This window comes from Helicoverpa zea, chromosome 2 (genome assembly GCF_022581195.2).
Source record: "Helicoverpa zea isolate HzStark_Cry1AcR chromosome 2, ilHelZeax1.1, whole genome shotgun sequence".
NCBI lineage: Eukaryota > Metazoa > Arthropoda > Insecta > Lepidoptera > Noctuidae > Helicoverpa > Helicoverpa zea.
The window spans coordinates 5265068-5287851 of record NC_061453.1 but is presented as its reverse complement, the minus strand read 5'-3'; the positions used below and the strand labels follow the sequence as shown (position 1 = coordinate 5287851).

The window sequence follows — 22784 nt, the reverse complement described above, 5'->3', positions numbered from 1 at the left end:
GAAACGTCATTTCATTACTAGTGGTGATTGGTCAAATCTGTAAAATTGAAGTGAATTTATTTCTTTTTGTTAGGTTTGCCAATAAAATAAAAGGAACTATTATTTTATTTACAAATTGCAATCTACATAAATTGAAGTTTCGTACAAAAATTTAAGTTGTCAAAATAGATCGTGGTTTTATTTCTAATAATTTCTATTTTATCGATTAGTTAGGACAATGATTAAACTTTTTTCATTAAAACAACAAAAGAAAGATGAGGAAGGCTCGGCGAGAGCAGGAGGTTCACAGAAAAAAGCATCAGCCGCTCAATTGCGGATCACAAAAGGTAAAGTTCAGAAAATAGAACAATTTATGCGTTGTGTATTCATTGTTATTTTAGTTCAGTTCTTGATCTTCTATCTAATACCAGATGTCCTACCAGAAGTAAGCATACTGTGACCAAGGAGGTAGGTTTGTAAAAGTTGTTATTCTACTTAGAATACTGCTATTATATGTTCCTGAGGTGAAGAGTACAGGATGCTGTACATTAGAGAAGTAAAAAAGGTTGCTAATAATTCTGACTGCATTGTTTTTTATTTCAGATTTGAATGAATTGAATTTGCCCAAGACGTGCAACACAGAGTTTCCAGATCCAGATGATTTACTTAATTTCAAACTAATCATATGCCCTGATGAAGGATTCTATAGAGGAGGGAGATTTATATTTAGTTTTAAGGTAATGACAACTAGATTCATGTTTTCAATGCAGTACTACAAAAAAAAATCTATTTTAGTCTTTTGCTTGTCATTGGTGCAGTCACAGATAAGATTTAATACTGGCTGTTAAGGAAATAAAAACTCTCAATATTCCAGTTCAATATACATTAGGTTTTTAGAATGTGGAGCATTCTTATAAAATATCACACAGGTAATTAAAAAGTAGAGCTTGAATTGTGTAAGGAAGGTAATTCACATAAGGAAAAGCCATAACCTTTTCCTCAAAACACAAACTAAGATTTACATCTATTGACTGGACTATTCTTCTTCCACCAGCCCTGTTCCCAATTTTATTTGGGGTTGGCGCAATGTGTCTTCGGCTTCCATTTTTCCCTGTCACCATGTTCCACTTTATACTGACACTCACTCATCTATTGACTGGACTATAACAAGTTTTAATGCTTAATTAATGTTATTCATAAAAAGATTTAACATTTCTGACTGAATAATAATAATTTTATAGGTAGGACCAAACTATCCTCATGAGCCGCCCAAGGTGAAGTGTGAAACAGCAGTTTACCATCCGAATATAGACCTGGAGGGCAACGTGTGTCTCAACATCTTAAGAGAAGACTGGAAACCCGTGCTTACTGTCAACTCTATAGTTTATGGACTCCAGTATTTATTCTTGGTATGTGTATTATTTAGTTTCTTATCTTAGCAGCCATAGACTTGATTGATACTCATTAAAGAAAATAGTAGCTTATGAACATTGTTATATGATTAGGCACTTGTATATTTAATGTCTAATTTGATGTAAAATTCACTCATTTATTTTACACTCAAAAGCAAAACATACTATTGTCATTTACCAAAAAATACTATCAACTACTTTGTTTACAAATAAATGTAAAACAAGCATGCTCTCTATACAAAATGGATGTCACTGAAAACACTATTATAGATACTCTTTATGAAGCTATTTATGTGACATCACAAATCATTGAATGATGGTAACTTAACCAGTCTCATCCATTGTAGACACTTCATTTAATCAGTATCTGACAATAGACAATGACTAATCAATTCAAGTGAATACTGATAATGAAAAATGGGGCTATAGTTATTAAATGATGTCATCAAGTACTATAGGTTGTATGTGACACAGATCCCATAGTATTTATGTTATGGTCTTGTTAAATGAATGTAATAACATTGTGCTTAACTTTTAATAAGTAAATTGTACCTACTAGATTCACTTTTGTAGGTATTTCTTAATATCAAAATGATTACAAATAATAAGTACAATACATACTTTGATTTCGTCATCTTATGTATTGTTCACTGCTTTTCAAAGCATTTTTTCACGAGGCAAAAACAAGATGTTTAAATTGATTTATTAATTTCTGGATCTTACTCACAGCCTCTAGCTATTGCACCAAAATTGAGAACAAGTCCACATGTATAGCTAACTTTATGTTCAGGCACAAGTATGCAATTTCCCAGTGATTTCAGAAATGTTCAGTTATATTTTTTTCTGTTTGTTAGAGTGAGTAGACCAGAAGAATCATTTGTGTGCGTCACAATATTGCACGCCGGTGGAATCCCGCCTCAACGTATTTAGCACGGCGCTTAGTCACTGTCCCAATTGTATTGTTAAATCATAAAAGGAAATCGACCCACACTTTTACATAGCCTTAATAATAATTGTTAGTAAACGTTATGTATTCAAAATTGATGATTTTTGTTTTATTTTCCAGGAACCAAATCCTGAGGATCCTCTGAACAAGGAGGCTGCCGACGAGCTGCAGAGTAACAGGAGGTTGTTTGAACAGCATGTGCAGAGAGCGATGCGAGGCGGTTATGTCGGATCCTCGTATTTCGAAAGATGCCTCAAATGAAATCGCAACACTCAACTGTAAATTAATGCTACCAACCCTATATAAATAAAACAATCTCACTTTAAATTAAAGCATTTAATTATTTATTCATCAAAATCAAAAAGTGTGGATTGACATATTTACAAGGTCAATGTCATTGTATTGATAAGGGTTTGCATCCTATATTTTTATACATTATTTAACAAATATTTTTTTATTATATGGAAGTCAATGTGCTGGTTCCAAGTGGCTAAGTCTCGTAGAATTGGAAATTATATAGACCACTAAAATTAAATGGATTTATTTTATTTTAGCTTGTAAGTTTCTAGTATACGTAGATGGCGCTTGTAGCAGTACGTATTTTTGCATTGGTGGTGTAGATGGCGTTACTGAATAGTTCAAAAATTATCTTCATGAAATACCAGATAACGTGTTTTTAACAAAAGTAAACACCACTTATGAGGTAACTGGAAATAATGAATTTAATTCCTTAACTAACATTTTTCATTCATGGCTAATATTACGAATTATTTGTATACTCTAATCCACACCAGATAAGACTGTTCAGGTGGATGCGGCAGTTACAAAGTTTGGGCAGCCACGCTTACTAACATGCTCGGCGAGTGAATGGCAAACGAGACGAGGTTATAGTCGGTACAGCGGCGCCAACACAGGGCAACGCCGCCGCCCCACACGAGTGGCGCGAAGTGAGCCGCGATCAAGGGCCGGCCGCGTGAGTCAGTGCACACCGAGCTGTGCCCGAGCGCCTCGCAGTCACCGCAGTGCTACTCCGGACGCCGAGCCATTCGCGCACACCCGTCACACAATACGCTTTCTCCACACGGCAGCGTGCTCAAGGCAGAGCTGTTTCGACACGCCACTCGGTTGCGAAAGTCTGCGCGATGATATACAAGTGAGAGCCGACATCGGACGCCAGGGTAACGCTCATCGCACACGGTGAGCCAGTTTATTCCACGAGAGACATTCGAAACTCGCCAGCTGTGAGGGACGGGGGGCGCGCGACGCCGTCGGGTCGCACACGCGGGACAACCTTAACACATAGTTACTTACTGTGAGAGAAGCAACGGAAACCAATTTTTAATGTGTCAAGTCAGTATAGCTTATTGCTGCTACGTCAGATCGCTGAACGCCTCGAGCAAGAACTACAAGGTTATGCAAATGAGTTCTGAACGCTTCTATACCAGGAATAATCAAAAGACCATTCATAACTTCAATAAACTTTAACGTTTACGTTGTACCCTTACGGTGTATTAAGTGCTTATCTATCGTTTCTCTACCTTAAATTATCTTTCGGTGTCGCGTTCGCTAATTGCTAATTACTGTGGAAGTCGAGTGATAAGAAGTGTTGACTGAACGAGCGATCGGCGTGTGGAAATCAGAGCGATTGTATCAAGCGACGACAATGGCGGCCCAGCAGGAGGAGAGTCTGCTCTCGCGCTGCGAGATCCCCATCATCGACCTGGCGCATATAGGTGAGCATCTCCACTCTCATACCCTGTCTCAGACACGGCCGTCCTGCCCACCCACTCAGCAGCGAAAGTCCTGCATTGAGCGGTGCACATTATAGTACAATGTACATTCACTTGGCAAAACTTTGTACGTTTATCGCCAGTCGTTATTGCGTAATTATAGTAATCAGCATCTGATAGGTATCATTTAAATTACAATGAGTCGGTTGTTCGTTTTTTTTTTCATTATTATTTCCAGCAGTTGGTACAAAAAATCAAAGCGCTTTAGGTACGTAGACAAGGTTCAGGTAAAGCGCAGTTTTATTTGAAATATTGAAAATAATAAAGGATGTAAAGGCAGACAAAAATGAAATACATCAAGTCGACTACCTGGCCCTTTTGCTATAATAGAGGGGAGCTCGATCTCGCGTGCAAGCCGACAGCCGACCGACAGCTGTGCATCGATGCTTTATTTGTTGTCATTAAACAATCTCGGCATCCCGCTCTCGAGTTCAAAGACCGGACACCCAGATCTGAACCGTTCATCGCAGTTCATCCTCCTAATTCCGAGATACATTCTACTTTTAACGTTAATTTATATTATCCTAATGGGTGCCTCATAAACTGTGGACGTTAAGGAGGATACTACATATCATGTGATGAGGGTTATAAACACATAATATAAATAAACAAAGGCAGGATTCTTTGAAGCGATGACTAAGTGGGATGCGTGTCCTATATTAGTTTAGGTACACATACCTTTGTATATGTGCTAACGTGCCGCTTATGAATCAACAGAAGGAAAGTAATCGTAGCTCAAGTTTACATTAACACAAACTACCTATAGCCTTAGCAAGGCTGGCCATTAAAGCTCTAGGTACTCGGACGTGTCTATAAAAAAATCTGTACCTAGGTACATTTTGCATTTAAAACACGTTTATCGATTACGTGGACTTGAATTAAGTGCTGCTAATTAGTCTTTAATGTGAAATCATTACGTCAATAACAATGTGTAATAAAAGCACTTTCATGATAATTCTTTGTGATGTTATAATTAAGTAGATGTGTGATAGTTTTCATAACAGGAATTTCCAGTTTGGAGAACTGTTAAGCGCTACTTACTCGCTTTAAAAGTTAAGTACCTAACAGATAGAAGAATTCAAAGAATCCTGATTGTTACACTTTATAGTAACACGCATACGTCGGAAACTAACTCTAAACGGGGCAGACATAAAAAAGGAACCTTTACGGGGGCAACGGCCGATCGGCCCTTTGTAACTCCACCCGAGTGCAGGCAACTCATGCTATCAATGCGTTTGCCGACGCACCATGCCTTACACTAGCGTGTGCATGCATCTTTTTTACTAAACATTAGCTAACCAAGCTTAATACTTACATCAGAATATATTTACTGTCTCTGTTGATCCCAACAATGAAAGAGCTCAACTTTAATCCTATAATTCTTCTGAACATTAAAACGATTCATTCGTTACATAGCATAACTTTCTGAAACTCATTTGAATATTAAGCAGCTTTTCCGGATTTTTGGGGATAGGAATTCAATGTTAGTCACACCCACAAATGTATAACTTAATCGTCATCGGATTAATTCCCGTATTCATGGAACAATTCTAAAATAATTCTAAATACTTCCAGGAATGTTTCGGTTGTTGTGACTATAACATCCGTAAATCCTACAAGTCTTGTTCGAAATATAGTTTAACGAGGTACCTATGTCATTTTGTGCAATCGAATGCGGAGGAGCATTTCTACAAACCAAGATAGTGTTCCACCGTGTCTAAAGTCTCAATCTGACTTTCGTTTTAATTTTCATGAAAAAGTATAAGTTATTAGATAACTCCCTGAAACAAGGTTCCTATCTAACCAGGTAAATAACAGGTAAAAACCTATTTAAATACCATAATACAGAAAAAGAGCCTTATATAGGTATTCACAATAGAACGAGTTTCTAATGTTTATAATTTTTCTTGGAATAGCTTTGATTAAAATAATAAATAAAACATTTGAGCAGAATAAATAAATAAAAAGTGCGATTAATTTTTACCTAGAAGGGACAGGAAAAAACAGTTTTAAATAAAAATACATCCTACAATCAATCATATTACGTAGGAGTATTTTGTTTTTGTCATCAATAAAGGACAAGATTAAATAAAGCAAAGGAAAGATAAGATAAAGATAAATAGTCGTACCTACCTATTGCAAAATATTGTCAAAAGTAATCGATGGATAAGATTAAATGTTGTTTTTAAAGATCTTACCTAACGGCTTAAAAATGCTATCGAAAAGGTTGGGTTGATATAATCTCGCCACAATGAATTGGAAACAATTGCACAGCATAGTTATATCTAATCAGTTAGTAATAGAAAATCTAGCCCTTACACATAAGAACCGAACCGCAATCCTACAATCATCCTATCAGCATTCAATATCATCAAAGAAAGAAAGTTTCCCAATAAGAACAATAAAACAATCGTTTTCCATATCGATAAAGAGTATTCGAGAACTACAAATGGGCAACTATTAACGAAGCATTTATTTTCTATCTCCCACATCAGATAACGATGATAAGATTTACCGTTACGCGCCCTCATAAAAACGTCACCGAGGTAGGTTATTTTGAACGCGCATCAATGTTAATTGGACTGTCACATCTGATTCTGCCATCCGACCACTGACCCACATTCGCGTCCATTCATCAGTCGACCGTTTGACAGACTTTTTCAAACAAAAAATACGACTTTATTTATTTTCTGACACTTTGGATGAGTGTATCGCGAAGAAATGAGTAATCGGATGAGACTTTAAAGAAACAGTGACTTTGATTTTCAAAATGAACCTTATTGCAATTTTCATGTGATCTTGTATTGTTCGATATCCATTTACCGTATAAGATTTGGGATTCCCTGGCATTTTTAAGCCCTACCTTTAGCCATCTGAAGTAATCTCTTAACAAATGCACATGAGGGTAAATTTTTTCAGTCACTGAACATATTAATATTCTGATTGCATTAGGTAGAGACCATAATAAAAGCCATTTTGTATCCAGTATAAATAACAAGTTATTGCATTGATGGCAGTTTTAATCGTCACAGCACATTGAATAAATTACTAGGCATTACAAGATAATTGTTTATTCATTACATTATTATATCTCAGGTGCAAAAACATGTGACAACCCATGTAGATACAGTTGTTACACGTTTTACAAAGAGGACTATGGCAGGGATGGCGAACCAATGGCACGCGTGCCCGTGGTGGCACGCAGCTTAATAATTTGGGCACGCCATTATTTTGCAAGTTTTCAATTGTAATTATGACCATAACGACGTACTATTAAATATTTCTCGTGGATTCAATTGGACCACGTAGGAACTACTTCAAAAATAAGCCCATCTAAACAAATTACTTCTTGATAACTTTACTTATTCTGATAACTGAGTATTTGCCATAAAGGCACGCCTCTATAATTATCATTGTGTTTTTAATTTAATTTGGCACGTAAGTCAATAAAGGTTCACCATCCCTGGACTATGGTATGGTGCAAAGTCTAGCAGAGAGTCGCCATAGAACCTGCTTGGTAGTTGTATTAGTTTTGAAACGAACATTCGAACAGTCGTGAAGTTCTAAATCTAAGGTACCGAAAATAGGCTGAGCCTAATTGTAAAGTTTCCCCCGTTCTGTGAACCGCGTCGGAGATGATGTCTCACGCCCGCCGTTCATAGACGCCTCGTTACGTCACGCCATGCGCTGACTACCCGAGTATTTATACACCACTGGGAATTATACGTCAATTCAGTTATTTTCACACAACGTGCTAACTACGCTGAAAGTGAGCAATTACATTAATTTAGCTGTCAAAGTTTTATTGAGAGATAAGACTTGTAATCTAGAGTAGAGCGATGAGTACGGGAGCATCAGTGCGTAGAACACGCAATTTATTACAGCCTTGAGGAGTTGAGATAATTTTAATGTCAGTGTAACCGCCAGACACGCTATATTTGCGAATATGACAGCGCGCTGATGTGCTCTTGCGCACAACTTGACTCCGCGTCGCAGTATCCTGCGCAGGGCATCAACGGCGACGCGACGCCATAGACGGTCAAAAACCGTAATAATGTTCCGCTACTTCCTCGAATTTGTTGAACTCGTTTATATTTCTTTTTATCTTTTGGTAACATGTTGCAAACGCTCAACTCGGTTACTCGGCCACTCAGTTCATGTCGACGACGCGACGTGTTGTTCCACTAAATAGCATCTAATCACGAATTTTTAAATCAACACGCGGACATGAAATTTTGTCTAGCCTGCCGCTAGACTGTTATTAACGTAGCTGTATAAATATTTATTGCACACGGAAATTCTCTATTCAATGTAGTTTAGCAAGTAATGTGATACAATTTCTAACATGTAACCTGACACCAACTAAACCATTCCATAAATTATACACTCGTTACTAAGTATAAAATAACAGGTATCTATGGTATACAGCCTATGTAATGTGCGCCATATGTCAGTACTCATTTCAAAATTGCTCTGAACAATGTAATTTTCCTGTTATCAGAAGCAGAACGTAACGATGTCAGATATGAGGAAGTCAAAACTAATAGCACTTGACATGCCTATAATGTTGACGAACAATAATTTATGCATATAATTTGAGTTACATGATGGAAAATATCCGCACAAGAGGAAGCGGATTCAAAACTGTCACTAAAGTTTATTATTTTCCTATCACACACAGTACCAGTACCAGCTTCCTCGTTTAGCGAATGAAGTCAGCTGGGTAAAAAAGAAATCCCTAATAAATCCTTAGTCCTTATATTACCCGCATATCATAGTCATCTACTTACCTCTTCAAACTTGATTTGAAATATCAGGCTGGAAGGAAAACTCGTTATGAATAAAGGTTTCTATCAGGAAAAAACAATTGACAGTTGAGGCCAAACCACGGCTGTATGGGCTAAGATGATGGTGGACCTTGTCTTGTCCGGTACCGCTTGTCTTCTCTATAAAGGCAAATTATTACCCATGCAATTAAAAGAAAACTCAGTGTCTCTGTAAATCTCTGAATATCAAATTGGTCTTTAACACTTTACACCTATCAATTAATCGGCTTGTCACCAACAGTGTCTGTGTAACAATTTTCCGTTTACAAACAAGGCAAGGTGTACATAAATGGTAATTTGATATCCGACTGTCTCCTATCTACAAGTAAGCACTTATATTAAAGTAGAGCCAGCTCTTTCTTCTAACTTGTCTAGCCAAACGAGTTGGTTACCTACCTTACCACGAATACCCACTAGAGAAAGCAAGAACTGAGTAATGAACAAGGGTAATAAATAACTGTTATGTTATTGTACTAACCAAGAGTATCCAATAAATAAATACTTACCGCTGTAAATTACATACGCAAGCGGAAAATTCTTCCTTCCTCGAATTTGTTTTATAAAAAGTAAATATTTCATCATGAACGATAAGTGCGACATCTTTTTCGGTATTTGCATAGGTTTTTGAACTGTTTATTATACCTGTGTATTTCACCTTCACGCTTTTCCATAATGAAATGAGACTTTATTTGTTCTGAATTTTAATGCCTTACCTTTGTCAAACTCGTATTTATAAGTAAAACTTTACCACATATCGTGAGTCTCTGGATTACTGATTAAGTACTACGTAATCATTCAATCTTGAATTAGCTTCCGACCGCATAAAACTCAGTACCCGGCAGTAATTCTAATCAATTCAAATATTGATTGTTTACCACAGCAATAACTCTTGACTCGAAGGAGTTATGTCTTCATAAGGCATGAACGGGTTCATCTATTATACGTGTGTTGACATACAAACCGGCGGCCTACGAGGCCTCTTAGCCATATTTGTTGAGACAACACTTCGAGACGTTACGTAGCAGCCAGTTGGCGGTTTGCAGAATTGGAATCGGTCATGTCACCTCGAGCCAGCCATTGTCCTCGACTAAAATGCTGTACATCCTAATGACGCGCAACCTGCTATTGTTTGCCGCGACATCTGTGTACACCAAAATCGCTGCGAATATTTGCTTGTATACAACAAGGTTGGCAAAGAGCTAAAAAATATTTTTTTCAATGGTTTTTTTCATACATTTTTGATTTATTTTAAATCCTGTCGGTTTCCAATTGGTACCTGTTCAATTTGAAGTGCACAAATCTGAGTAATTCGATACGTGTGTTTGAAGAAGTTTTACTTATTAAATCCTAAAGTAGGTTGTTTTTAAAATTGCTGCTTTCAAGAGCTGACTTCTTACAATAACGTATATGGCCCTCATCATTACAAGAGGTGACCTGCACAGTGTAAGCTTCTGAAAATTAAGGCCACACATCAATCACTCTTATCGAACATTAGATGCGCTGATTTGATGCATGTCAAGTGCGTATGCAACGATGCACTTACACCGTGTGCCTTGTATTGGTTCAATTTGATTTATGAGTAGTTTATTGAGTCGGCACGTGTAGTATGAATGCGTCCTCGTGTACGACCAGTTGCCCACATATATTTTCCTAGTGGACATAAATCAAGCCGTAAGAGGCAGGCTCGGGTTGTTCTATGCACGGCACACAGCTAAGGGCAATGCATCGCATTACTTGATGTTGTTTTCTGAGGAACGCGTTGTATAACTTCGGAGTACGAAATGGGACAAGAATATCAAAACCTGAAATGGATTTCACAACAATTCCAAAGTTCTTTTTACTTTGGTTAATTTTTCCCTCTATCTATTTTCCTAGAATTTCCCGTAAATTCACGAAATATTCAGCTATTCACGTTAAACATATTTATTAAATTGATGAACTAGTTATAAAAATCTATCACGAGAGATATTATCAAAATAGGAACAGTTGTTTAATTTTGAATAACTTTATGGATAGCTATAACACCAATGCACAGCTGCAAGATAATAGGTACTTACCTATTTGATGTTTAGAAAGCAAACGTAAGAATAGTTCTCGGTAGTCGTCTTTGTCATTGATCTGTGTGAATGGGGCTAAACAAGGCTGGTCTCCGTTAGAGAAACCGCTTCTCGTTTAGTTGTGCCAAAATCCTATTTACAGCAATCGTCCAATTATAATACATTTCCAATAACTGTTTAGACATGTTTTATGCTTGTTGCCCCCTTGTCACGCTGGTACTTGGTATAACAACAGAACTGGCTGTTAGTTCTGAAAACATAATAATAATGACACATTTGCAACTGCATTTTATTTTTTTACGATGCATTTAAGAAGTATTCGAACCTGTCTAGTGAATAGGATAACAGTTATTAATAACTTGTAATTATTTTCATATGGTTTTCTCTGCGTTTCTAAAAAAGAGTTGAACTACACAAATCGTTATTCACTATCTTCACTGATGCAAACCGCAATCTAAATAAATGTGTGCCGATTCTTCTGTAAACAGAGAATTAGTTTCCGAGGCATATAGACATTAAGCTGGTTTATCTCATAGGCCAAAGCAGCCGCGTGCCAAAAACACCGGCTTAAGATACTCTAATCCTATGATAAAAGAACCTAAGCGTGCCTAGGATTATGTAACATTCTAAGATAAGCATACCAATAGAATCTATTTAACAAATTCTAAAAAGTTCGGTAGGTATCATAAATACTTCGATAATTCTAATCTTAGCTGTTTAGGCGAGTATTTCTCTTGAACAAACAATAGGTATCCGCAAATAGTGATTGCCTTAAATAAATACAACGGGCAGTCAGAAAATATGCAACCGGTGAACGGCACTTCGTAAATAGATTTCACTTTCTATCCTTGTCTTGTCACCTTGGTCTCTGCAATGGCAACAACTATTTTAACTGAACCATTTCCAAAATAGCGGTTAGGGTTCCGACAGAACAATATTGTATTATTGTTTCCTCATACTGAAAAGTAATTATCAAACTAATGTTAGTACAAACATTGTAAGAAGTATAACCGGAGACTTAGGTATAATTATTTCTTGGAAAAATAAATAATAGAAGTACCGTTCGTGACTTGTAATAACAAAAGAAAATTCTACCTTTAGTTTTTACACCCAACGTTTTTATTACATCAAGCCCTGAAAAGACGTGTTTCAAAGTTAAACGGATTTTCTCTAAATATAAAACTGAAAAACATAAATTGAATAAAATGTCGATGCTTACTATTTTAAGTAGAAGCTATAATCATCAGCCGTTAATTCTCATCATTCTCAAGATCATCTAATTTGTACCTAAAGCGTTCACTCTTTTTTTGTAAGCTGTCTTACTAAAGCTAGAAATAGTTGACTATATGAACAGGTCTTTAGCCAAAACGTTGAGCATAAGTGGCTAAGCTGGTCTATCAACCGTCAGTACTACTAACTTTATATTTGCAAATCTAGGAACCAGACGTTGGACACAAATGAAAAAAAAAACATTTCACTGTTCGTTAAAGTTAATAAGAAGATTTACTTACGTAGTTTATAATTCTTTACCAGTCTACTCTTTAAATATCTGCAACTAGAAATAGCAATCATCGTTCACCTAGACTTAATTCTAGATAATATGAAGTGCCAACTTTTACATACATGTCTACATCACTATGTACTTGTATTAATGTCGTATGTCCGTAAAGACCACGATAATTCAGTTCCGTTGTAGTTAACGTTAAATGAAAACAATTTTAATTGCAATAAATTGAATTAGGTACTAGATATTCTGTTATGCATACTTCATTCTACATTGCTACAGTCAATCCACACAAGAATATTATCGAAATCCTACTAAACTTTTAAATAGTGACAGTGAAAAAAAAAAATCACCTTTAAAATCGTGAATCAATACGAATCACACGGTTTTACATTGACACGAAAGTTTACAATATTTAATTCGAGAATGTTTATGTTATAAAAACAACATTTAATGAGTCACATCGTGATGAATCAATCTGTTTTTAAACGCAGTTAATTTTCACCTTCAGAGACCAGCCCCGGATCTAGGGGGGGGCAAGCCGGGGCCCATGCCCCGGGCGGCAAATTCAGGGGGCAGCAAAATCAGGTGGCTGCCTGATTTTAAATCCTACATTTACCATAATAGTTACTTACAGGGCCGCCTTAACCTATGGTGCAGGGTGTTCGAATAACCCTGGCGCCGCGAGCTCAGGGGCGCCGCGGTACGCTCCTGGACCAAGAAATTTCAATTAAATTAATGTATTGTCATACAATGCCGCGCGCGTTAGATACACTACTTTTATGTCCCAAAACTCAAAAATTTTCGCGCTCGCTTCGCTCGCGGTTTCTTTACTTTACACTTACATATTTTTTTCACATATAGCTACTTTTAATTTAATGTCCCAATGCTCAAAAAAATTCGCGCTCCCTTCGCTCGCGGCTTCTTCACTTCACAGTCGCCTTTTATTATATATGTTAAGGACTTTTAGTGATCCAAATCTCAAAAAAGCTTTTTCGGGCTTGCTTCACTTTATAGTTGTTTTTATTTTTGAATTTTTTTTTGTCTACAAACGACCTTTTATTAATAAGAAAGTAACTTCTAGTTTCTATTTATGGTACTACTTTAAGTCCCAAAATTTTAATTCATAGGCGCCAACGCCAACAAAGATCTATCTACGTTTGGGCTACATTTTAAGTCATTTTTGTTTTGAGTTCTAAAATATAACAAAAAATTTCGCGCTCGCTTCGCTCGCGCAATCACAACCTGTGTTCCCGTGTTTTTGCATTCACCAACCAGCAATAACTTATGTACGATTGGGCTACAATTTAGGTAATTTTTGCTTTGACTTGTTAACTATAAAAAAAAATTCGCGCTCGCTTCGCTCGCGCAATCGGTAACTACATATTATGTCTCTGTTTTTCGTATGGGTTTGACTTGTAGTTGGGGGCGTCGTAGAAATCTCGCCCAGGGTGCTAGTAGAGTTAAAGCCGGCACTGTCTGTCTCGACTTCATAACTTAAACCTGGCGAACAGTTTGAGCCTACAATGATTTGGACACATTTTTTTAAGTCCTTTACCTACCAAAAAAGTGACTTTCGTTGGTGAAAATAAACATAAGTACGTAGGTAGGCGGGGCGGCATTTTTCAGTTTTTGCCCCGCCTAAAAAAAATTGAAGATCCGGGGCTGTCAGAGACATACATACCTATCGTCTTCATCACCGTTTGTTATCAAGATAAATCCCATCCATCAAAGATCTTAAAGAGAATTTAGGTTGATTCCAAATTCCGCTTCATAATATTGACTGAGAAATTAATCATGAAAACCACGTATTACAATAACTATATTAAGGATATTTTATGATTATAATATCCAAGTCAAACCATTAAATATTTATATTTTAGCGCCAGTAATAAAACAAATGTGTGCAGATGTGACTTTTTCAATACATCTAATTTCAAAACAGCATAAAAGATAAATCGCATTATCTTCATTGAAAGGCAGATAAAAGTGGATTTGCGACCGATAACAGTAATTCTGCTGATTAACTATCTGCAATCTAATAACAAAAACTGGAATAAAAATAGTTCGCAATACGGAGGTTGATTAGATATTTTAATTGGCAATATTTTCCTTGACATTTGTGACGGGGATTCTAACCGTTTCGTGAAACAATGACCGTCTTACCACAAAAACTTTTAAACGTCAGTTTATGCCTTGTCTAAAAAAATGTCAAATTATGACGTTGACATATGGTTCATTTTGCAGCCAAAATTTTATTAGATAACTGTAAAACAGGGTTTAAAGTTTTTGTAGTAAGACCATGACTGTTTATTGAGCTGCTTTTTGTCTTCTTTGAGGAGTCGCAAACTATTTCATTATATAATCTTCTAAATAAACGTTTACGGAAAGTAACAAGCTTAAATAAATTACAGATTAGCACAAGTATGGGAGAAGTTAATACATATTAAAAGAAAATGAGTCTGAGGTGGTTGCTCTACATTTCCGACAATTCCGTACGTGTCTTATTATTTAGGAACTTTTGGCTCTAACAATAGAATAGACACTCCTTGTTATTATCTCTATTTATCACGTATCATTCAAGACCCATATCAACATACATATCCTAATTCCTTCAACAATTTTATGTTTAACTGAAAAGTTTGTCTTCTTTGTTACAGGTAAGCACATGACAAGCAATATGTTTGAACGTGGTGGTCATGCAAACTGTAGGTGGGTCTTAAACATTAACATAATATACAAACTTCCTTAATTAATATTCGAGAATTAATACACAGACGGTTCTGAGTTTCTTAGAATCTGATGATACCGGATCTTTCAGAGACAACTACATCTTAGAGAGAGACAGAGAAATGGTTCTAACGTGTTTTGTTTTTTAATAAGTACCTACATACTATCGCATTTTAAGCAGCAATTTTCCAAATGAAAAAAGAAAAGACATTACTGACCCGGATTCTTTTATTTCGAGAGTGAGTAAATGAACATTGATTGAAGGAAATCTTTTGAGACTTCACTCATGTCTGGGTCAATCGTCGGGCGGAAGTTCAGGAATCGAGGCCGCGGGCAATAGCCTAGTCTTCTATATTTTTAGTTCTTCGTGAATCACGTAAACAGTAGCACTACGATACACTATTGAACGTAAACATACGTCGAGTACGCATCGGCTTGGCAACGCTTTATGAATGAAAATAAATAAGCACCTATATTGGCTATGAATACCTAATATGATTTGACGTAGACACGAAGCCAAATATGTAGGTGGGTAGCACCACATAACTACGTCTATGGAACAATTGCTTTCCCACCGGACGGGAAAGAGATAAAATATTTTATTGATGAAATATCTACAAGCTGGTTCCCAAGCTCAGTAGGTATGTTGTATCCTGTAAAATAACTCCTCGTTTAAAAGTTAACGGGAACCCCCTAAAACGAAACAGACAGACCCAAAACAGATTCTATGTTAGAATTCACAAGCAAGGGGGGATTCCCGTCACTTCTTTAGTCGTGATTTGGTATATCACTTCATGGTTTATGGTTGATTAGGTACCTATTAGAAATCCATGTATTTTGTTGCCAAACCGCAACCGTAACGATGCCGCATAATTGCATTGATGGCCATTTTTGTACTACACACTAACACATGTGACCTAACGTTATTAGGTAACTTTATGTAATAGTGAATCCTTCGGTGACTGGCCAACCATCCGCGGAGTTTTACAGATGTACCTAAATAAAAACTTTCAGTGATTTGACCCGCTTTATTCTGCTTTAACTAATACTAATGAGTAACAAATTCATAATTATTCGGCCATACTTAATTGTATGTAATTATCGACTTGTATAACGTACCTACCTATATCGTGTTACGAAGATCATTAATAAGTTCTCATATATTCCAGTTTTAAAACCTGTCCTTAGAAGGTTATAGGTAATCCGTGCTATTGTTATAAAATAATGAAATGTCTGTAAACGCCTTGTACAAGTTGGCACGAAGTGAAGGTGCCTAGTGCATCCTCGTTCACATGTCAAGGCAAAGTTTGCGCTAATTCGCGCTCAAATATTGGAACTTAAAGCTGGTTTCACAGTTTGTTAAACGGAAAGTATATTTCATTCAAGGAATTCAGAATAACACGACAGAAAAAATACAAAAACCAGAATATGCAGAAACACGGAAAAGGCCTCAAAACTAAAAATCAGACTTAGTGCTTTTGAAAATAAGTATAATTTTCTTTAACACAGAGTTATATACTCGTAGTTGTGGTCACTGTTTAACTTAAGTTAGCCGATGAAGCAACATCAGCATTTGTTTTATTTCTTTGGTCATTAAGAAACAGAAACCCCTGATGGATACCGTTAATGAGTTTATCAATATTTACAGATACCTACCTACTTATTGGAAAGATGTAAATTGATATTAATAACAATTATTTTCAGGGATTTTCAATGTTTCGTAAAAACCCGAGTAGGTTTTTACCGATTCGTAATAAAAATATAGATATGACATTCGAGGACCAAAAAATGTAAAAATACTTAATACATAATCAGTTTTTATTTATACTGAATAAATAAGGTAATACCTGCTCAGTACCTACAAATTATTTGTGTAAGCGTTTCTAAGAAATAGTCAGTCTGAGGTCAGGCCATGGAAAAATTTACGGAAAAAAGAGATTACCTACATACTCTATCACAAAACGGGGGATTTACGTTTTTAATAATGTCGTTATCTTTATTATATTTTTATTTGAAAGGATACTTGATTCATTCAATTTTATTGTGTCTTAAAAACTCGGTTACAAAAACTCATTTTCAATGCCATTTTTTTGGGCTGGCTGTATGAAGGGCTAGAATCATTTGTTCCGCGTGTAACTGACCTCTGTCAATGTCCTTTCAAGGATAAAAGGACACGACAGGCGTTCTGAATCAGTCACCCATATAACCATTTTTGCGAACATAACGTAACCGTTTCGACACTTAGCGTCGACACTGATCTATCTCGAAACATAATCTCGTCGACGTTCCGTGTTAGCGCCGTCGCTGCAACTAAAAATGGGGAAGATCTCGACACAATAAACAAGTAACATTTGGTTTCTAATTTACGTCGCCGTGTCGTAGCATTGTTACCATATTTTAACCAGAGTTCGCACTAATCATTCAATCATTCATTCGTTCGATCAATTTCGTTGGCTCGTGCGTGAGTGACACGACGAAATAATACAAAATACAAGAAATCCCATAATGATGGTTTACTTACCTTGAGTTGATGAACTCAAGGCAAGTAAACAAAGTTTTAGTTTTCATAAATTAATATGGTTTATAATGCTCAAATCTTATTGGGAAAAAAAGTTTACTGTGTAATTTCTTTGAATATGTTGATATTTCCAACGCGCCACCGTAATATCATGTTTTAATAATTCTGGCGAAAGAAAAACTTTTGTTAAATAAAATAAAAATATAAAATGATGCACATCGAGTGCTCAAAAGCTTCCATTTAAATACAATATCAAATATTTTAATCCTAATACAAATTATTTTAGCAAGATTTACTCATAGAATTGATAAATAATGAACTATGAAAAAACATTTTTGATGTTTGTTTTGAAAAATATGCTCGTCGCAACTAGTCACAAAGTTACGATAATGTGTCGACACGTGTCGACATGTTACGGTAAATTGTTACAAAATTACTAGATTTTTAAGATGGTTTCTCTTAATATTTGGTTACAGTGTTTTCTAAAGTTTTTATCAAGTCAAGATGCCTTTTTGCATTGTTCATCAGAATTAATATCGCTTGTGCCGAGTACTTGGGTTAAAGACGAAGACGTCTTGTTTTGGCCGAGAAAAAGAAAAAACTGCGATTTGGAGCTCGAAAGTTGAAACTTTGGCACTAGGGACGATACCACTAAGCTCCTCGGTACGAAATTCCGTACTGTTTTCCTGTAAATGGCCTAGAAAAGAATAAGTTTTAAGTTCAATAAAATGGGTATCCGTCAATTTGCCCTACCAACAATGCAACATTATGAAAAAAATATTATTATAATAAAAAAAAACTTGTGTGCGAGTACAATTAGGTACTTGAGATATTTTGGGACGTACTTATTTCCTCAACTCTTCTGTAAAAAGTTGAAGTCCATCGGAGTTTACGTAAGGTTTTTGGTTGTTTACTCATTTTAAATTTCATTAAATGGTTGATAACGGCAGAAAACATAGACAGTTTGAGAATAACTGGCTCTCGTCATGTTTTTATATATGCCAGTTAGTGTTAAAGTGTTCTGGAACATCGACTACACCATGTTACTACCCAGTTACAACACAATTGTGTCAACATTGCACACTGGTTACAAACCAAACGCAAAGTTTCTAAAATGTGTGGTTACAACTTAAGCTGTAAAGTATCGAAACAGCGACCACACAAAGTTACTGAATCTAGTTTCCGTCACATTTTTACTGAACCGTTACAACACATAAAAGCTAATCCTTACACAGTCACGTTGTGTCGTACCTGTTACGAAACTGTTGCGACTTGTTACATCTTTATCATATCTGCGACCAAAAATGGCTGTATGGTACCCCTAGTTCACATGAAACTCTTTGTTAAACAAGTTGCTATAGTCTGCGACAAAAGTCGTTCACAATTTTAATGACAACAAAATCGAGTCCCTAGGTACCTAATGTATAGGCAACGCTACAGTAACACAATCGTTTGAATGTTAGTAATTAATTACATGAAATACAACATTAATAAAAGAATGTGAGCTAAAAAAAAAATTAACGTCTTGCAAACTTTTTACTCGTTTCTCCTAGGTATAAAACGTGCAGATTTTTACACGTGCCTGTGCTTTATTAATTTATTCAACAATCTTAGTTTAATTTTAATTGAAACACGGTAGAATTTCAGCGCGTTGAAATGAAAAACGTGACCAATAAAAACGCTTCCTATTTATAAGTTAGGTAAGTGCCTACCTAGAAAAAAAAATACTGAAAATAATTCTTATTAAACATTTACTAGCTAAAAATACATAACAAAAATAGAACAAATAAGTGATATGTATTTTTCCGTGAAAATGGAATGAAATAAAAACACTTCGCAATGGCTGCGTAATTCCTTATTGAGTAAATATTTCTATCACTCAATGCTCGAATGAGCACGTTTCATTCAATTATTCTATTTTTATACCAAATAGTTTTTATTAGATTGGTACTGTACATAGACACCCCGCGCCTACGCAGCTGGTTTTATCTAAAACAATACTAGTTAAATCCCTTTTGTTCTCAAACTTACTTCCTGCAAACATCTGAACAAAGATGTATCTACGAAAATGAATTTCTTGAACAATGCTAAGATTTTCTACAGCTTTGTTCTAGACAAATACCGGCTAAGTGCGTGTCAGACTCTAGGCAGTGTAGGATTTCTCTATTTAGAAGTAATAAACAAAGGCTTTTGTGGTTTGTAATGTTATTGAAAAGAAAAACACAGCAACGTAAAATATGTACAATTTTATTCTACTTATGCGATCTGCAGTGTCGATTATTTCCCTGATCTAATCAATTTCCAGCAAACCGTAATCTTACCCATCAATCATTACCATCTTAATCTTGATTCAAAAATTCAAATCTCAACGGCTTCATTGTTGCCATTAGAAAAACATGTTTTTTTTCGCATTCAGCTGTGGGCTGATAAGAATTAGCATTCACGTTGGTCGGCGCACGTGTCCATGTCGTAAACCATTGCTCTGTAAACTTCCTTACATTCAATGTTGATGTCTGCTTGCACATGATTGAAAGGGTTTTTCAAAACAATAAGATAGACTGGACTATTGCGCTCCAATACATGCCCAACGCGAAGAGTATGGAAAGATACCCGGAGCTTGGGGAAGCCTTTGTCTAGCAGTGGACGTTTATAAGCTGTTATACATATGCATAATGTCTTTTTGAAGTCATGAAGTAGAAAGCACGCTATTTAAGGTGGTAGAGGGGTACCTATAATCGTTGCATGCGCGTCAATTCCTGGATCGTGGGAAAAATACAATTTCCGTTATATAAATTCCCCTCCTTGCTAAAGAACGTTGAACTGTTCAATTCACTAAAAAAACTTCGGCGTCTATTTCCGTTAAACGCAAACTGATTTTGACCAAGCAAAAAAATAGAAAACTGTATTTATTGTGATGGTGTTTCTTGGGCTACAGATATATTCTAAACAATAACAAGAGAGTTGCCAGTCTCTTGCTTATTTCAAATCTATGGATTGCAACAACAATAACCTATGGAAATGAACATAATAATGCACAAATCGGGGCACCCACAGACGAAATTGAATTATGTAGATTTACTTACAGAAATAAATTCACGTGATTGAATTACAGTCATATCCTACTCGTGTGTCTGTGTGTGTAATGTCTGTGCATGTGTGTATGTATCACGACAGGTAATCTCAGGTGCTGTCAGTGATCTTATCGGTTTTTGTTTGAAGTATCTACTTCAACGTTTCCAAGAAATTAAGCATACAATCATCAGCCGTTGTAACCTTGAAGGTTAACATTAACACCATACGCAATAGTTATAATATTCTGAACATAAAGAGTTCTCAGAGTTCGCTGTTTACAAATACGCTACGCATTCGTGCTTAGACACAAATATTATTGTGAGATCCACCTTCCAATGATATTGAGTTCAAGTGCAGTAATACTAGCTACATAAAAATAAAACAGAGCTGAAAAGAGCTCTGTTTTATTTATTATGGATATGTTCAAAATATGCTAAATAATCTGCAGATTGTCTATGTCCTGTTGAAAAGTGGAATGACAACTTTTTGCTCAAACTCCGTTCACTATATTGATGAATTGGCAGTCTTATGTATTTAGAAAGTAATATTGCAAAATGGAAGGCAAAGCATAGTCAATTTCATTTATTTTTATTTCAAGAGTAGAGTGAGTCGTAACTGGCCACAATAAAACCATTCCCACCATTTAAGTATAGTTACTCGTAAAACTGGCACACTGATCCTTATCGGTCATTACTGGGATTAACACTCAAACACTCCAGCACTTAGCTGTATTTTATTTATATCCATACATTCATACACCCGCATGATATAAGATAACCGGATAAGCAGGCCCCCTATTCAAATAATTACAATAGATACTAAACATATTTACAATACACATACACATATCAATGCTCTATTCGAAACTTCGATTGCCTTCCACAATAATGCCCTTTATTGAAATAAATGAAAGAAAAGATAAATTCAAAACTCATTGTTTATTTAGTCGAGTTTTAAGATAAACTAAATAATTTCTAGAACTATTATTGTCCTTGCAATCTATTTAGATAAACTAAATGACATTATAACAAATGGTGCCAATTTTGCTATCGAAGGATGTTTATTATTTGGATAACCTTCTTACTTATCTTTTGTTTAATCATAGCCATAAAGATTATGTTTGCTATTGAAATGGAACTCAATTAATGGTTCAGTGAGGCAATGTCCAAATTCCATGAAATCTGTAGAAAAACGTTCGTGATTTGTGATCTTATTTTTATTAAAAACTAGCAACACTGACATTTAGTCGCTTTTAAATATAGAACATCTGTAGAAATAATAATATAAAAGACTCATGTCTTACCGCATACATTAAGAACGGGTACGTATATGTATAGCCACAGCTTGATACACATACCTAACTTGAATCCTATTTTCTATCCACAATGTTTATAAAATATCGTTTACGATTTTCACAACAGTCAACCATGTTTTCCATATGAAACTAGTACACACCACTTAGTTAAGTGCTGTTTTCTGTATGGTACCATAAACAAAATAAAATAACGGTCGGTAACCAGGGTAACTTTAATTGCATTTTACTGAGCCTAACTTCATAGTACTTGTTGGAACTGGTTTTAATAAGAAAACTGTTGTTTAGAAGGCTTCTTTCTGTTTTTCCTTATCTTCAATGTATTGGTATTTTTTCCGCCAGCCGTTAAGATCGTGTCGATGGTTTTTGATTACATTGTGGCACGCATGGGCGCGCGTGATCGACGCGAGATTTTCTGCTATATGCATTGTTTTTTTTTCAATCAACTGCAAGCTTCAAATGCAGGAAAATAAGTGCATCGAAATAACAACTTGCTAACTTTAACAATATTGTAAATTTGAGTGACTAATTCTTCATGTAAATCCACAGAACTGTCTATAGACGAAAGTGTGTGCGTAAATTGAACCCTAAATTCACCGTAGGGTTCAATTTTCCTTCAGGTGCACCTCAATTAGTTT

At 35.8% G+C, this 22784-nt stretch overlaps 2 protein-coding genes across 2 annotated transcripts in view; both read left to right on the top strand.

Moving 5' to 3' along the window:
* Positions 1 to 16: 16 nt before the first annotated feature.
* Positions 17 to 2664, top strand: LOC124636657 (NEDD8-conjugating enzyme Ubc12). Its single transcript, XM_047172822.1, has 4 exons — positions 17 to 326; positions 583 to 716; positions 1221 to 1388; positions 2458 to 2664. The coding sequence occupies exons 1-4, from the start codon at positions 218 to 220 to the stop codon at positions 2596 to 2598; spliced, it is 552 nt and encodes a 183-aa protein (XP_047028778.1). The 5' UTR covers positions 17 to 217; the 3' UTR covers positions 2599 to 2664.
* A 595-nt stretch (positions 2665 to 3259) lies between these two features.
* Positions 3260 to 22784, top strand: part of LOC124636649 (2-oxoglutarate-Fe(II) type oxidoreductase ppzD) — a 33222-nt gene continuing 13697 nt past the window's right edge. The window contains exon 1 of the mRNA XM_047172812.1: positions 3260 to 4070. Within this exon, the coding sequence (XP_047028768.1) occupies positions 4001 to 4070 (70 nt within the window). The 5' untranslated portion in view covers positions 3260 to 4000. The remainder of the gene's footprint in view (positions 4071 to 22784) is intronic.

What these genes read in the sequence shown, in the direction of transcription:
- LOC124636657 (XM_047172822.1), top strand. Translation starts at nt 218, where the DNA reads ATGATTAAACTTTTTTCATTAAAACAACAAAAGAAAGATGAGGAAGGC. An exon ending in GATTTATATTTAGTTTTAAG is followed by an intron (nt 717 to 1,220) that starts GTAATGACAACT and finishes ATAATTTTATAG; the next exon opens with GTAGGACCAAACTATCCTCA. An exon ending in GACTCCAGTATTTATTCTTG is followed by an intron (nt 1,389 to 2,457) that starts GTATGTGTATTA and finishes TTTATTTTCCAG; the next exon opens with GAACCAAATCCTGAGGATCC.